The sequence below is a fragment of the Panthera leo genome, chromosome B4, assembly GCF_018350215.1.
Source record: "Panthera leo isolate Ple1 chromosome B4, P.leo_Ple1_pat1.1, whole genome shotgun sequence".
Classification (NCBI taxonomy): domain Eukaryota; kingdom Metazoa; phylum Chordata; class Mammalia; order Carnivora; family Felidae; genus Panthera; species Panthera leo.
In genome coordinates, this window is record NC_056685.1 from 67807403 (window position 1) to 67825060 (window position 17658).

The 17658-nt window shown below is 35.6% G+C and overlaps 1 protein-coding gene across 1 annotated transcript in view; it reads left to right on the forward strand.

The window, feature by feature from the left end:
* The window catches only part of MUC19 (mucin 19, oligomeric), a 139253-nt gene that overhangs the window by 73413 nt on the left and 48182 nt on the right, over positions 1-17658 (forward strand). Inside the window, exons 44-50 of the mRNA XM_042948292.1 lie at positions 4308-4346; positions 5111-5206; positions 7208-7303; positions 7741-7839; positions 8247-8321; positions 9070-9135; positions 14972-15067. Coding sequence (XP_042804226.1) covers positions 4308-4346; positions 5111-5206; positions 7208-7303; positions 7741-7839; positions 8247-8321; positions 9070-9135; positions 14972-15067 — 567 coding nt within the window. The remainder of the gene's footprint in view (positions 1-4307; positions 4347-5110; positions 5207-7207; positions 7304-7740; positions 7840-8246; positions 8322-9069; positions 9136-14971; positions 15068-17658) is intronic.

Consider the following 17658-nt stretch of genomic DNA (forward strand, 5'->3'; position numbering starts at 1 on the left):
ATCTTGACACAGAGCTAACATTTACTGAGCAGTTTTCTAAGTATTTGACACATATTATCTCATTTGATACAGAAAACTCTGTGAAGTAAGTGCCATTATTTTCCCCAATTTACAAATGAGGAAATGGAAGCACAAGAAGTTTAAGTTATGTGTCCAAGGTTGTCTGCTAATAAGAAGCACAGAGAGGATTAAAATTCAGGACATCTTTTTCTAGATTCCAGTCCTAATGCTGCTGTGTATTTAAGAAAGAGAATAAAATTGAATTTAATATAAATTAGTTATTGAAATAGTTGCATATAATTTCAGATTCCAATTTCAATTTGGTAGTTGTGTTAAAATTTATGATTTATGTAGTAATTTTCTATTAAACTATAAAAAAGCTCATTGACCATATGGGATATTGGTTCATATAATTAAAAAGTGGGTTTTGTGACATAATGATTTGATATCTTAAAATGCATTTTTTTTTACTTTCTCAAAAAGTTAAAATCTTAGAGTGTTACAACTAATTTGCATAAGGAGCTTATTCTAAAATAGTATCCATCATAGAAAGAAAATAATTACATTGGGATATTATAGAAAGTCACCTCAGTGTAGTGGGAAGTAGAAGCAGAAAAATAAGAATTTGAATCTCTTCTGTTCTACTTACTAGCTGTATGACCCTAGTTTAAATCTTCAAACACTCTGAACATTAGTTTTCTCATTTATTAAGTGGGAAGGATATAATATCTTTATTACAGGACTTGAGTAAAGAGTAAATGTAATGGTGCAGCTTAGAATAATACACAGTAAGACTCAGTGAAATCAACTCTATTATTACTAAGTTTTTTTTTAAGTTTATTTATTTTGAGAGAGAAACAGAGAAAGCAAGTAGGGGATAGGCAAAGAGAGGGAGAGAGAGAATTCCAAGCAGGCTCTGCACTGTTAGCGCAGAGCCTGATGTGGGGCTCTCACTCACAAACCGTGAGCTCCTGACCTGAGCCAAAACCAAGAGTCAGACACTCAACTGACTGAGCCACCCAGGTGACCAGTTACTATTAACATTTTTATAAAGAATAATTTATTGTGTAAATGAACTTAGATTTTAGCAAAGGAGTTTAGTATTTTTTATAATCAGAAACCCAACTACTTTCTGGATCAAAACCTGGGTTATTTTTTTCAGAAATATCATATTTTAGAAAACTGCAAACTTTGAAGTACCAAAATTGTTGTTTATTAGGAAAAATATTATGGATACTCCTTAAGCTTATCTTTCAGAAGTTAATATTAAGCAAAATGGAATCCACTCAGGGAAAATGGCAAAATAATACTTTTATAAAAATTAAAATGATTCTTTAATCAGAAAATGTTAGTAGTAGCTGGAAAATTAATTGCAAGATTTTATTTTAATTATTCAGTCTATTATGTGGTGGAAAATAAACAAGGTAAATTAAATTATTTTTTAATTAAGCTTATGAGGTAAAAATAAATCAACACAATCACTTTGAAAATTTTTGGAGTGGATTATTAGTTCATAATGCACAGAGCTATCAATATTTTGGCAGCTCTTATTATGAGCAGTTACCTCTTGGCAACAAAGCAGCTGATACATAGTAATTCACAATATCAAGTCCTTTAAGCATATGTGTTCATTTGTAAGTGAAGGAAAATATTAACTGTAATTGCAGTGGTTATGGATGCCAAAATTAATGAGAACAGTAATGCTTTATCAGTTTTGGTCATTAACCCATGAAGAAAAGTGGATTCTTCTCTATTCATTTTAGTAAAAAATTATCCATATTTTTATCACTATATCAACAATTTTAGACATATCTTCCGAAGTTTATTTGTGGGGGGAAATAACTGCTATATTATATATAGTAGCCCAACTGGTATGTACTCCAATCTGTGACTAGTTTAGATAAATCTTCTGGCCCTGATTTAAGATGGGTCCTGGAGATCCACTTTGGAGCCTGTTGCCATGTTAGCCATACCAATCGCGAGGAAAGGCCTATAAATGTGTTCTCTCCTTCGTACGCTAAAAATATTTGCAGTCTGTGCTCTACCATCTATGGTGAGCCACTATGTTCCCCTTGACTCCATTTGATCAGAGAATATTCAAATGTGGAAACCGTGGAGAAGATTTTGATTCTGTTCCATGTGATAATGCTGCTTTTAATTAAATGTTATTGTGCTCAATTTGAAAAAGCTCAAACTGGAATCACTGCAGTTCCCTAAAGGTTATATCTATACTGGGAAATGAAATCTGCAACATATTCTTTTGAAGTATCACGATGTATCCTGCTGCATCATGATAATCTTGATAGTCTCTGTGGGCCATGGAATAATAGTCTTTCTATGTGATCCTTGCATCCAGATCAGCAAGGCATTTTAATTCAGTGTCCAATTAATGTGTTCATCCATGAGAAAAGATAAGATCTGAATTGGTCTGTCGGTGGTCTTCTTGACACTGATTTAAAAATTCTTCTCAACTAAAGCTTGACACTAATTTTGAGAATTCTCACATAAACCTTCTCTCAAACTACTTAACATATTTATAATATCCATTTTTGAAGTAATCAAGAAAGGATATTTTATTATTTATTTGATGTGGTATTATATATTTCTAGTCTAACTTATAACATTTCCATTGATATAATGAATGGATAATTAAAAAAACTACAAGTGGTAGTTCATTATACATAGATATTTTTATACATAGATATTTTATACGTAATATTTTTATATTATATAAAAAGCCATTTGGGTTATAGTCCTAGGTACTGGATGACTTGGATTTAGTCCCAGCGTTGTCACTGACTAGCATCTATCTTGTACAAATCACATAGCTTTTCTGAGCCCAATTCTTTATATGCAGAATAAGCATAATATTTTTCCTTCTTTCCTTCTATTATCAAATACTTATCTATCACCTATTAGGTGCTAGGCACTCTGCTATCATTAGAGATATAAAGATGAGTTAAAATAGATACAATCCCTGTGTTCATAAAACCTATAGTCTAGTGAGAAAGATGGATATCAATCAAGCAATTACAAATACAAATGGAAATTTCCGTCAATGACAAGAGCTATGAAGTGCTTAAAATGGGAGTGAGTTAGGTGGAGAAGAGATTTGAACAAGTCAAGATGGTCAGAAAAGGCTGAGGAAAAGATGAGTTGAGAACTGACCAGTGAAGGTTTAACTTGGAGAAGAATAAGGAACTGTGTTCCAAGGCCAGGGAACTGCAAATAGCAGGTATGAGACGCTGAAAAGCAGCCATGGTGGCTGAACAAAGAATGAGGATCAAATAGAGAGGTTGTGTGAGACACTTTTTCTTCTTCTTTTGTAAGTTGCAAAATACTATAATGTTGTAAAGTGTGAATTTCCATATAAATAATAGATTTGCAGGGCTTTTCAATAGAGACTAAGATGAAAATACAGAAAATAGCTGATTTTGCTATTTTTGAAAAACAGATTTTAACAAAGGCTTAATTTTGAGTACACCGCACCCCTGGCAATAAACAGTTAATAAACTGCTAATGTATTCCTGGCAGGAATGGTTGGAGGGGCAGGCACTGGGAAGGCAAAGTAAAAATATGGCCTCTTCCTTCAGGAGTTTACTGGTAACTACAAATTTATCTCCATAAACCTACTATATAAAATTATAAAAACAAATCCTAAAAAATATTTCTTCTTCCCACTACTCCAAATATAGACTAAATGCCACTCGGTAGACAACTATGGAAGGCACTGACCACCAGAAACAGAGTAAAAGAAGTCATTAACTTCAACATTAGCTTCTGCTAACACAGAATTAACTTTGTCATTATTGATATACATTTATTGCATTTACCTTGTATTTGGAATTCAGCATATGTGTGTATAGTATACACATGCATATCCATGCCCCTTCACACATACACATATGCATTGTAAAGTACATTATGATATCATTATTTAATTTTGACGTTTTTTTATTTTTGAGACAGAGAGAGACAGAGCATGAACAGGGGAGGGTCAGAGAGAGGGAGACACAGAATCTGAAGCAGGCTCCAGCCTCTGAGCTGTCAGCACAGAGCCTGACACGGGGTTCGAACTCACAGACCGTGAGATCATGACCTGAGCCGAAGTCGGACGCTTAACCAACTGAGCCACCCAGGCGCCCCATGATATCATTATTTTAAAACTGAAATCAAATTTTATTATTAACTCTCAGTGCTAAATATATTACAAACTACTACATATTGAAAACCAACAATCCAGCAATCTTTCCAGTATTTTCCCTTGAGTTCAGACAAATTTACATCATTTCTCTTTTTCTTATCAGGGACAACTCTAACTCTTCTGAGTGAACCTTTTACTACAGGTTAGTATATTAATTCCCAGTTTTATATGTGAAAAAAAAATCTAACAGGGAAAATTATTAGTAACTTTGGGTTTTTAAGAAAGAATTTATATGAGAGTTTTGCTTTTGACAAAACGTTGCGAACAAGTAATTTATTGAGCTTTTCCCACTGATTTAAAATTTTTTAAAAAGCCTGAATTTATCTTGTTTTTGACCAGTTTATATTGGCTGGCTATAATATGGTTTCCAGTTTTATTTTTTTCCTTATCAGTAACTATTAGTAGAGTATAACGGAAATAAATAACATCAAACTCAAAATTTAAAAAAGTAATATATAGGATAAGAGAAAACATGTGTATATCTAATGATGTATTTTGCTTTTTTAGACATTCTAAGTGTAAAAGTTGCAATTAGCTCTTTCATGATATTTCATCATTGTTATTATCCCTGAGTGACAGTGTGATTAGAGCTTAAGATTCCATTTATTTGAAAGCAACCTCATTGAGACAAATATATGAAGACTTAGCATGACCCAATTTAAGATGTCTAGAACATAACTGTAAAAAAAAAAAAAGCAATAACAACAACAAAATAGTAAAAACTAAACCAAAATGTTTGAGGAAATTATAGTAGAACAAAATCTTAGGGAACTCTGGACAAAAAGACACTGGATTCACACTTTCATTTTCTGGAGTGGGAACTGACTAAATAGTTAAATCACCCACCCATTGGAAACAAAATCCAAGTATACTTGACATGAGAAGCTCATTTCATGTTTTTCACAGGTGTTATTGGAACTCCCGTTCCCGTGACCGTCAGTGCTGGCACTGCAGGCACGACTGTAGTGTACCCCGCCCCCACCAGTCCTGGGCACATGGCAGGTAAACTGAATTCAGAACAAAGTATACCATCCACAGCTAAGCAACTGGTTTCAGGCAATGCTTCTCAGGACAATGGTGTATAAAATAAAGATATCTGAGTTAGGTACAATATCAGCCTTAGGTATTTTTTATACATAATTAAAATGTAGAACTTTAGGGGGTGCCTGGGTGGCTCAGTCATTTAAGCATCCAACTCTTGATTTTTGCCTCAGGTCCTAATGTCACCGTTTATAACATGGAGCCCCACACTGGGCTCTGCGCTGACAGGGCAGATCCTATTTGTGATTCTGTCTGTCTGTCTGTCTGTCTCTCTCTCTCTCTCTTTGCCTATCCCCCACTTGCACTTTATATTGCATTTATATATTCAATAATATTTACATGGCACACTAAAACTTCTGAGTTATTCTCAAATGGAAAATATGTAATTTAATTCACATTACCACCATGGCAGTTAGGTATTTTTATGCCCAGAAAGAAGAAAATAATAAAAGGTCTCAAAACTGGCAGAGGCAGGATTAGAACCCAGAACTCTTATCCTCCTCTGTAATGGCCCCGCAGTTTTGTGATCTGTGCATAAGAGCATGCATCCAAGAAAAGCCAGTGAGAATATGCTTATCATTGTGCATCATTGACTAAATTTTAACTATTGTTGGTTTCAAGAATAAAATATTATTGACATTTTTTAAGCATAGATGATTTTAATTAAAAACAAACAAGCCTGTCCCTTAATCAGTCAGTAATTTCAAACACCTCTTAAAATTCCTCTGAGTCACATTTGCCTCTGCTTTTTGCTCAGGTGTTAAACAGTTTCCACTTAATACCTGCAGTTGTCCACATGGCTCATCTTCCTCTAACCACAGGTGTTCAAAGTGTGGTTCCAAGACCATCAGCCTCAGTGTCTCCTGGGAATTTTTTAGAAATGCAGATTTTCAGGCCCATCTGCTTTGATTCAGAAGCTTTTGAAGTGAAGCCCAACAAACCGTATTAACAAGCCCTTTAAGCAACTGATGCATATCAAAGTTGAGAACATTTCCACTCTTTCCCCACTTCTGTCCCAATTTACTCTTTAGTCAATACCACGCCAGAATGAACTTCCAAAAATTCAACTGTCTTCAGGTCATTCGACAATTGTTCTGATTGCTTTTAGGATAAATCAAAACTCCTTTACATACCATTAAAAATCATTTCTTTAGTATATGCAGTGGGACTTCGCTTTACATATTTATTAATGAATCCATGGCCTGGTTTTATTTTCCTACATTTGTTTTCCTCTAGCAGATTTCTTGATTTAAAATTTTTGTTTTAAATACTATAATAAATTACAGTTTGCATAAAAATAACATATTAAAAGATATAATGTACAGTAGCACAAGTCAAGAAACTGGTCGATTCCAGTTAGATCAGTGAATTTACTGAACTCTTAGGGTAATGACCATCTAGTTTATATTTCCAAAAATTTGAATCAGAATTACTGGGTCATGATGATGAGTCAATCAGCTATCTCTTTTGGGGATCAGACAATCTGTACAATGGTTTTGAGCAGGGCTGCTCCAAGTTTGGTCCACAAAGGCATGCCATCCAGAACTGTTTGTTTCACTGGTCCATGATGTGGTAAGAATTGAGCAGCAGTTTGACACAGTGATTTTGTATCTATTGAATAAAATTTTATGTTTTCTTTGGTTTCACTTTTTAAATTTTCATTTCTTCACTTTTATGGCATTCTCCCCCTTCCTCCCCCCAAAATAGGGCAGATTGGAAATTTTACAAAATTGCTCTCTTACCACAGTTGATTTGAGAAGCACATTTGGAGTATCAACTCCAGGGTGAGACTGCCTGGGTTTGGCTCCTGGATCTGTTGCCAAATAACTGGGTGGCCTGGAGCACTTCACTTCACCACGTCATCAGTGGGAATGATAATACTGCCAGCTCTGGAGGATTTCTATAAGATTAAATGAGTTGATTTAGGTCTAGTGTATTTCTGAAACTGCTGTATTTTATCAGGAGGAACAACAGGCAGCCCTACTGCACCAGCAAGAGGAGGTGAAGACAGCACACCCAGGGAACCAAGCACAGGGGCAACAAGCCCAGGGAAATCAGGCAAGTCAGATACACATTTTAGCGCCTATTAAATACACTGAATATACCACAGGTTGAACTAAAGATTAAGCTCTATGTGGGGCACCTGGGTGCTCAGTTAGTTAAGCATCTGACTTCGGATCAGATCACAGTCTCACAGTTTTTGAGTTCAAGACTCGCATCGGGCTCCAAGATGCCATCGCAGAGCCTGCTTGGGGTTCTCTCTCTTTTCCTCTCTCTCTGCTCCTCCCCCACTCTCTCTTTCTCTCAAAATAAATAACCTTAAAAAAAGATTAAGCTCTGTATGATATTAGGCTGATATTAGATATCTAGCTGCAGAAATCCTAGGAGTCAAGATTCTTTTATCTTGGAAACCTCAATGCTGTCCTATCAGAAAAGAGTGATATATAGAATCCTGCAACTCGAGAAGTAAACCCCTTTCCCCACTGTTGTGTCAGGGACCCCAGAGGTTTCAGAGGGCTTCACAACAGCACCTGGGCGTGAGAACACAAATGGAGACACAACTTCCCCGGGCTCGACCATGGGAGGCAGACCAGGTATGGAAGTGCAAGGTCTAAAGCAACTTCTTACCGACCTTAGGGAAGCTGCCAGTGGCTTCTGAGTGATTAGTTTTAATTATTACTGCACGTATTCAGTATCCCTGTTTTTATGAGCCTAATGGCAGTGTTTCTCCAACATCAGCTCAGATGTGATATAGAGCAAAACGTGATATATTTTAAACTGCTAGATTCCTGCTTGAGGACTTCTGAAACTGTGAGTCTGGAGTGGGATTAGGGTCATGGTTTCCAATCTTGGCTACAAATTAGAACTGAGTAGAGAAATGAACAAATATGTGAAACAATATGTAAACAAATATATGAAAAGTATTTTGAAAGCAGAGAACAGCACAATCTGTTCTGCTTCACCAAAGATCATGATTCATATTTATTTTTGATTTTGAAAGGGACTACCGGATCATCAGCTAGTGATGCAACTAGACCCCCAAGTAGTGAAGTGACACAATCTGAAGGCAAGTTAGGTGAGTAGAGAATGTCATTCAGAGACCATGGTTTTTGTAAAAACAAAACAAAATCCCCCAAACAAAACAGAAGAGTCTTTTGTCAGAACCCTGCTGATTTAACTTGTTTTAGTTAATCGAATGCCCAAGAAGGATGTTGAATGGTACAAAAAGAAATAAGTTTTCAGTATGATATTTTTTTTCTGGTTTCTCCAAATCTTCCCTTCAAAAATGCCAAAGTACTAGATTAAAGCTACAGTAATGTACATGCTGTCCCAGTACTGTGTTTATCAAGTGTAACAGGAGAACCTGTTGGAACTACCACTGGAACTGGTGATGGCATCACAACTAGATGACCTTTCACTGATAGCAGCCCAGCTGGGAATTCAGCAGACAAGGCACAGGCTCACCTGGGCATTTTGGTGGTGCTCCATCATGAGCTTAGCTGAGACCTCAGGTTTTTATGAGACATTTAAATGAATTTAGCAATGGCTATAGTTTTAATGGCTGTTATTTTAGGACAAATGAATATGAGTAGCTTGGGCATTTTCATTACAACCATCGATGCAGACTAGAATTTCCAGGTGAAAACACAGGATGTCATTTAAATTTGAATTTCACATAAATAAAGAATACTTTGTTATAAGTATGTCCCATTGGGATGATTGTTGTTTATCTGGAATTCCAATTTAACTGGATGTCTTGTGTTATCATTTGCTAAATCGGGCAACCCCACTGTGGACTGAGCACCATTGTTCTTCTCAATTAGGAACAACTGAAGGGGAGAATGCAGCCACCGCTGGAACTGTTGGTGAAAACACTTCCCGAGCCTCAGGTACTGAATGAACATAATCAGAATGAATCCAGACAAGAGAAATGTGATTTCTTTACTTACGATTTTTACAGAGACAAAGCTTCCTGAAGAATTTAATTATCATTATTTGTGTAATGTCAAAACTGAAGAAGATCAGAAATAAATCAAGAGCTATTTGTTGTGTATGTAACATCAGACTGATGTCACACAGAGCATCAGACTGATGCTCCAGAGAACACAGGAGAATAGTAATGTACTTATTTTCTTAGAACTTGTTTTTTGAGCAGGAGAAATGAATATTTATATACATGCAAAGGCAAATACCATGTAAGACAGAAAATAGTCAATATCAAAGAAATGTTCAGTGACAAGCATTGGAGTGGGAACTCAAGAGGAAATTCTAGTAAGAGAACTGATTAGATAGGGTTAAAAACAACAGGATTATTCTAGTTTGAACATTATATGATATTATGATCAGTGTACTATATCTATACACTTTTACAAGCAAAAACTCAAAACATAAGTGAGTTGGGGGGAATTTTAGAGATATATTCAATTTCATGGGAATAACAACAGTCATATTTCAATTGTTGGGGTAATATGTTTGAAAACAAAATCTTCTCTCAGCCCAGACACCCAGTCCATAAAGGTAGTAGAGAAAGAAAACAGTTTTATAATTGAATGAGCCTTAAACTAGAAAGTGATGCAAATTACAGACAATTTACTAAGAGATTGTAAAAACAGAAAGGAATCTCACCAAGCAGACAGCCCTTTACATACATATTCTTAAGAAAAATTATTCCTAGTTCTCAAGTAAGAGGACCTTAAAACCCCATTTATTATACATAGTTCATCTTAAATTCACTTAGTAGTTGGGATAACAATTTGGTTAGTTGATTTTATACAGGAGAAAATTAACTCCAGTCTTGAAGAAGGAAGGTTTTTTGTTTTTTTTTTTAATGTTTATTTATTTTTGAGTTTATTTGAGAGAGAGAAAGAGTGCACCAGCAAGGGAGGGCAAAGAGAGAGGGAGACACAGAATCTGAAGCAGGCTCCAAGCTGTCAGCACAGAGCCCCAGACTGGCTTCAAACCCAAGAACTGAGATCATGACCTGAGCCAAAGTCTGACACTTAGCAACTGAGCCACTTGACAAGAGGAAGTTTTATAACTAGAGGGAGATAAGGGTACTATCTCCCTTGATGTTTACATTTCAAAGAGCCCCCAGGTCCTTGAGAAAGACCTAGAATGACCTAGGTCATTAGGCCTATTTAGATGTTTTGAAGGTTTACACACATTTCAAAGAGAAAAAAACCTAAAATTACAAATTTGTGTTCTAAGCAAAGGGAAAGTCTCTTTCCTTACTTTCACCAGAAAGAATTAAGCCTTTTGTTTTAAATTTTCATTTGTCCTTATATAAGCCATTCTCAAAAGATTATCCATTTCATATTTTAATTACCTAATTCTTCTTTCTATTGTAAAATTAAGCCATGCCTAGGGTATTGCCTAAAGCCACTTCCAGAACCAGAGGTGACAACACCCCTGGGGAAGCAGGCACTAGAACTCCAAGTCCTGGGAAAGCAGACAACGCTGGTCCTGACTTTCCAGCTGTGTTCAACCATACCTTCCTCAGCAGGGTGTGATCTGGACTAACCTGGTTTTTAATTTGCTTTTATGATCTTAGAATTGAGTAGCATTTACACTCAAAGACCCAATGGGGAAAAAGGAGTCAGGAAAATGTTGGCTGCATACATTAGATCTACACACACTTCCTTCTACAAACCATAAATATCACAGAGCCCACACCTAGAGTGGTTAGAAGGAGAGAGGAGACTAAGACTTCAATGACTGGGAAAGATGACTCTGGGGCTCATAGTGGAGCTGAGATTCAGGTCAGGGCATCCAAGAAGAAAGGGGAATATAAAGAAGTGCTTAATAGTGGAAGAACATAGAGAGCATCAACTAGGATTTATCCCTGGAGGGAAAGGGCCATACCCTGAATGGAGACTACTGAGAGAAGATCTGAGACCTCACAAGTCAGAGCTCTTGTGGATGTGGAGTTGAAAGAAATAAGATTGGAGAGTTCATGGAATGAGGACTGGCAGTCATAGAACCATGAGAAGGCACTAGACTGTGTGAAGGCAAGGGAAGGGCACTGGAAGGTAGAAGAATCCTTGCAGCCTGGGTGTCAAAGAAAAAAGAGAAATATTTAAAGCTGAGAACCTCAAGAAAACAGGATAGTAATTAAGAATTAGAAGACAGACAGGGGCGCCTGGGTGGCTCAGTCGGTTGAGCAGCCGACTTCGGCTCAGGTCATGATCTCGCAGTCCGTGAGTTTGAGCCCCGCATCGGGCTCTGTGCTGACAGCTCAGAGCCTGGAGCCTGTTTCAGATTCTGTGTCTCCCTCTCTCTCTGACCCTCCCCCGTTCATGCTCTGTCTCTCTCTGTCTCAAAAATAAATAAACGTTAAAAAAAAAAAAATTAAAAAAAAAAAGAATTAGAAGACAGACAAAGGAAAGAAGCCAATTAAAAAGAAGTTTCTCGGGGTGCCTGGGTTGAACATCCAGCTCTTGATTTCGGCTCAGGTCGTGATCTCATGGTTCATTAGTTGAAACCCCACATCAGGCTCTGCACTGACAGCATGGAGCCTGCTTGGGATTCTCTCTCTCTCTCTCTCTCTCTCTCTCTCTCTCTCTCTCTCTCTCTCTCAAAATAAATAAATAAACTTTAAAAAATAAATAAAGAAGAAGCTTCCCTTCACCATAAACAACCTAAGATGAAGCTCCTGATCTGCAAAATCTGGTGAGCCATTGCAAAAGCCTCTCTGTCCCTACTGCATAGGATCTCCTGCCATCATTGTTTCAAGAAAATCCAATACAAAAAAACATGAAAAAGAAAAAGAAAATGCTAATATCTATATAAAGCTATTCACTCATATACATTTTGAACAATTTTCAGCAACAGCAAGCAAATTCTAAAAATCTAGTCACGAAACAGAGGAAACAGAATTTAAATTAAGAAATAAACTGCAGATATAGGTGTCAGAACTATAAATTATGAAACTTGAGGGTAAAAATAGATAAACAGTAGGAAGAGGTTAAATTGGAACTGATGAAAACTCAGGAGTAATATTGGAAAAAAAATTATCTTAAAAATAAGCACCAAGTTACAAGCTACCCAAAAGAGAATATACATGATATTGAAATCATAGCAGGAGAGGCAGAAGACAGAATTGGAAAGATCCCCCAAAATATTTCAGACTTAAAAAATAATAAAGTGGATCAGAGAAAGACATAGTTGCAGGAAATAGAAAAAAATATCCTATATATATATATATATATACATATATATATATATATATATATGTATATATATATATATTTCAGTTTCTGAAGAAGAAAAAACAATGAAACAATGTGTAAAACTGTAAGTCAGGACAAGTGTCCCGTAATTAAAAGGGAAATCCTAAATTTACATGTTGAAAGGATCTTCCATATATCAGGAAGAATTAATCCTGAATGGTCAATTTAGTGAGTTATTTTAGAAAACTGTCAGATTTGAAAGATACAGTCTCTGGACCTTGAGGCAAAAAGAAAGTCTTTTAAAATGGAAGAAATTCAGGTTGGTATCAGGCTTAGTGAGATAAAGTAGGATCATTAAGAAACTCAAGGAAGAGAAATGTAGGCTAAATGTTTTTAAATCGAGCTAAATGTAATTCAAGTATCAAACTATTGGGAAATACTTGAAAACATGAAGGAATTCAGAGAAATATACACCCATGGAGCCCTTCATAATAAAATCACTGTAGAGTGAGTGCATTAAGCAACAAAGAGATGCTTTGAAAATGACCAAAAGTTATAGCACAATTTCCTTTTAAAGTTTATTTATTGGGGCACCTGGGTGGCTCAGTTGGTTAAGCATTGGACTTCGGCTCAGGTCATGATCTCGCTGTTTGTGAGTTCAGGCCCCTTGTTGGGTTCTGTGCTGACAGCTCAGAGCCTGGAGCCTGCTTCGGATTCTGTGTCTCCCTCTCTGCCCCTCAACTGCTTGTGCTCTGTCTCTCAAAAGTAAACAAAAGTTAAAAAAAAAAAAAAGAATTGTAAAGTTTACTTATTTTGAAAGAGAGAGAGAGAATACTCATGGGGGAGGGGGAGAGAGAGAGAGAGAGAATGAGAGAGAGAGAGAGGGAGAAAGAGAATTCCAAGCAAGCTCCTCACTGTCAGCACAGAGCCAGGAACCCGACACAGGGCTCAAACTCACAAACCATGAGATCATGAGCTGAAACCAAGAGCCAGTTGCTTAACCAACTGAGCCACCCAGGTGCCCCTATAGAGGGCACTATTTTTAACTATAGCTCTAAAATTAGAACAAAAGTTGAAAGAAAGGCTGAATAAAAATACATAAATGTCACATATTTAACCAACTAAAAATATCATATTAATAAATAGATAGATAGGAATAAGAAGGAAGATGAGATAGTCTTATTGATTAGATAGTAGTCAAATTATTTAAAGTCCATGAGCCAGGTAAGTTCACATTTATTAAAGAAGTAAAAACAATGAATATTAAGAAAGAAAATGGTATCTAAAGTGGAAAGCACAGAAGAAGAAGAGAAGGGAAGAAGAAATAATAATACTTATATTAATAATAATAATTACATAATAATAAGTATATAATAATTATTATTATTTGTTGAGAAACAATAGATACTACCTGAAAGAAAATTGGGAGTGTGCTCATGGGATTATATAAAAGTGTTACTGTGAAAATAGAACCTATCAAAATAGAAATAAAGAAGCAAAAAAAAAAAAAAAGGGAGCAATTTAAGAGTGCATAGCAAATGACAAATGGCTGAAATTGGAATCCAAAAGCACACTAAAATAATGTTTAAAAATAGTTTCTATTAAGTTTTGGTGAATTTTTTTTCAAAATTAGGAAGTCCGCTAGATATAGTTCATACTAGGGCCACCTGGGTGGCTCACTTGGTTAAAAATTCAATTCTTGATTTTGGCTCAGGCCATGATCTCACTGTTCATGTGTTTGAGCCCCTGAGCTCAAGCCCCACGTTAGGCTCTGTGCTGACAGTGCGGAGCCTGCTTGGGATTCTCTCTCTCTCTCTCTCTCTGTCCCTCCCCTGCTCTCTCTCTCTCTCTCAAAAAATTATATATATTTATGGTTCATACTAATAGAGCTAAGAGAAATAAAAAAACTACATACAGGCTAAAAATACATTTGATAAATTTTCAATAACCATTTCAGATGGGAAGAAAAAAAATCCCGAATAAACAGCCTGCCTGAGCAGTATTCAAATGTCAATACTTTTCCTAGAACTAGTATCATGCAATTCATGCAATTAAGTGAATGAATCACTTAACATCTGTAACTTCAGTTTTCTTATCAGTAAAAAATGGGAATGTAATTTATTGAGTGGGATTGTGATGAGAATCCAGTGAAAAAATAAATAAATGTATGTCAAAGCACGTCTTTGAAAATGTATACAGGGTAATATCATTGATCTAGAAAAACAGAGGGGCACCTGGGTGGCTCGGTCAGTTAAGTGTCTGACTTCAGCCCAGGTCATAGTCTCACGGTCCATGAGTTCGAGCCTCGCATCGGGCTCTGCGCTGACAGCTCAGAGCCTGGAGCCTATTTCGGATTCTGTGTCTCCCTCTCTCTCTGCCCCTCCCCTGTTCATGCTCTTTCTCTGTCTCAAAAATAAATAAATGTTTAAAACATTTTTTTTAAAAAGAAAAACAAATATTTTGGTAATCTTTTGTTGGAAGTTCATTTAAGTCAGATTTGGTGATCTCATAGCTTAAGATATTCTGGGAATGAACCCAATCCATTTTTCCTTTATAGCAGGTACAACTGGAACATCCGGTATTACAACTAGTAGAGATGAAAATAAACCTGGGTCACCCCGCAGTGGTACTACAAGCTCTTCAGATAAACTAGGTGAGATTAGCTAAATACAAAAAGTCACAAAAATCTGTCAATGTAGAAACTTGTTTATAAAAGACCAGTCAGTAGAATGTTTATTTTAGTTGGAAATCCTTCCTGCTTAAAAATTGGCGCACTACAATTCAAATATTATGTGAATCACTTAGAAAGATTGCCATTACATTTTTTGTTGTTCATTATTTGTGCACTGTTGGGTTTTCAGAACAACACATGACAGTGTGACAGTGATCTGACAGTTCAGGTGTTCCCCGTTACTAAACAAGACTAATGCAGCATTTTGAATCTGATGTGGCCAATGCAGATGTCACTGGAATGCATGGCCAATGCAGAAATCACTGGAATGTTACCGGATACAACTATAACTGAGTTAATTAAAAATGTAATAGTAACCATCTAACATTTCATCTCATATTTGGTCCTTAAATGTTGCTTTTGAGTTAGGGATGTTTCCTCATCCAGTTAGTTACATTTCTTCATCTAAGGTTTGAGTGGCTCTACAAAAAATCACTTATACAACAAACAAATATAAATATAAAAGTACTAAATAATAGTGTTTTTGCATTTCATTGCTTGATAATATGATTTTCCCATAACAGAAATATTTAAGAGTTCAATAAATTCTTTTCTTTGTTGAATAATAGGCTTCTGGATATTAAATGATTCTCAGCCATCAACAGGGATGTTCAAGTTAGAATTTTTCTTTTTGCAATCTATTTTCAAAAACCCGCTATCTTTAGTATTAGAAAAATGTCATGGTTCTTTAGTATTAAAAAAGTCATGATTTAAAATATTAATATATTTCTTTATAAGTTCATTATGAATAGAAAAATTATCTAGAACCTTGATGAACAGCTTTCCCTTTCCTAAGAATATTCAGTAACATTGCCTTCTGAATTGTCTAAACATTCAGCAAATAGTTTGCTACTTAAAATCTCCACACTTTGGTTTAAAAAATTCTTCTTTTCTAGAATTTGCTAATAGGACATGACTCTACATACCTCATTTGCTCAAAACTCACCTTACAGGAAAATATACAATGAGGGTATGCAATATGCAGTGGGTATAGCCACACCTTACTAAACAATGTTTGTGTTTCATAATATTTAACTCGTTCCAAAGGATCAAAGATACGGACCAGAGAGGAGAAAAAAAAGAAAGAGAGAAAGAAAGGGGACTGGTAAATATTTCTCATGAAATAGGAAAAAAAAGTGCTTAAAAATTTAATTGGTAAAATAAAACTGTTTTTATACTTTGTTTTTTACTGGATATATTGAATACAACTTATTAAATGAAATAAAGATATGAGGTAGTCATTTACTATTGTATAACATTATTTGTAAGTCATCTTAACCTGTTTTAGCAAAAAATAAAAATGATAATCACATAAAATTATACTAAGTATAAGATGGACAAAGTGTTTTCACATATATTCACTTACTCGAATCATATAACCACCTAGTGCAATTGACAATATATTAGTGATTATTCACATTTTATAAATTAAAAAATCAACGTGTTTACTTTAGTCATAGGTGAATATGTTTGGAGGCTAAAACAGGGCCTAGATGATTGAATCTTCATCCAGTCATTTTCCATTACTAGACAGCCACTGTCTAGTACAATGGTGAATTACTATCAAAACTAGAGAAAGGTCTTGTTACCTTGCCTATGCTAGTTTACATTTGCATTCCCAGTGCCTAGCTTAGTGCCTGACTTAATAAATATCTGGTGGATATCTGTTGAATATGTGAAATGATGAATAAGAGTTCCCAATCTGGTAAAGGATTCAGAGGCTTTACTTTTATTAACAAAATAAAACAACAGGTTCTATGAAAGAGAACCTTCCAGAAGGATTGAAGATATGGTAGGCAGTAGGTTATTTGCTGCTAGCCCAAGTAATGAAGCTTTGATGTAAATAGGCACCATACATACACACTACTGTGTAGATCCATGTCTCAACAAATCCAAGGTTTCCAACCTCATCTGTTCCCTTAGTGGAATTCTTGATATAAGGGTCTCATATCAGAGTATTCTGGGTGATGCTAAGTTGTTGGCATGTCCTCCCTGTAACTTCCAATTTTCCAAATATATTCACCTTCTACTTTTGCTTCTCTAGCACAAATAGTTCATTTCAGGCTTATGGCTTTTGCCCTAGCTGTTCCCACTGCCTGAGTTCTATTTCCCTAGAGTTTCACATAGTTTTCTGCGTTTTTGTCATATCTCAAAATAAAAGACATTTTTTCAGAGAGGTCTGTTATCCAAGCAGTCTAAAAAGAATCCCAGTTGGTCAGTATTACCTCACTTTATGTTAGTGCTTTGACACTTTTCTTGTGTGTGGATTTGTTTGTTTGTATATAACTTAATTTATGTGTCTGTATGTCTCTCCCATTCAACTAGGAATGCTTCATGAAACTGAGAACTCTCTAATTACTAGCTACATCATTTTTGAAAAGCTATTTCAACTATATTTGCTTTAGTTTCTACTCTATAAAAAGGGAAAGTAGTACTATATATGCCATAGGGTAGTTCCAATGGTAAAATGAGTAATATTTATATGTTTCTGAGAACTTATACAATACCACACA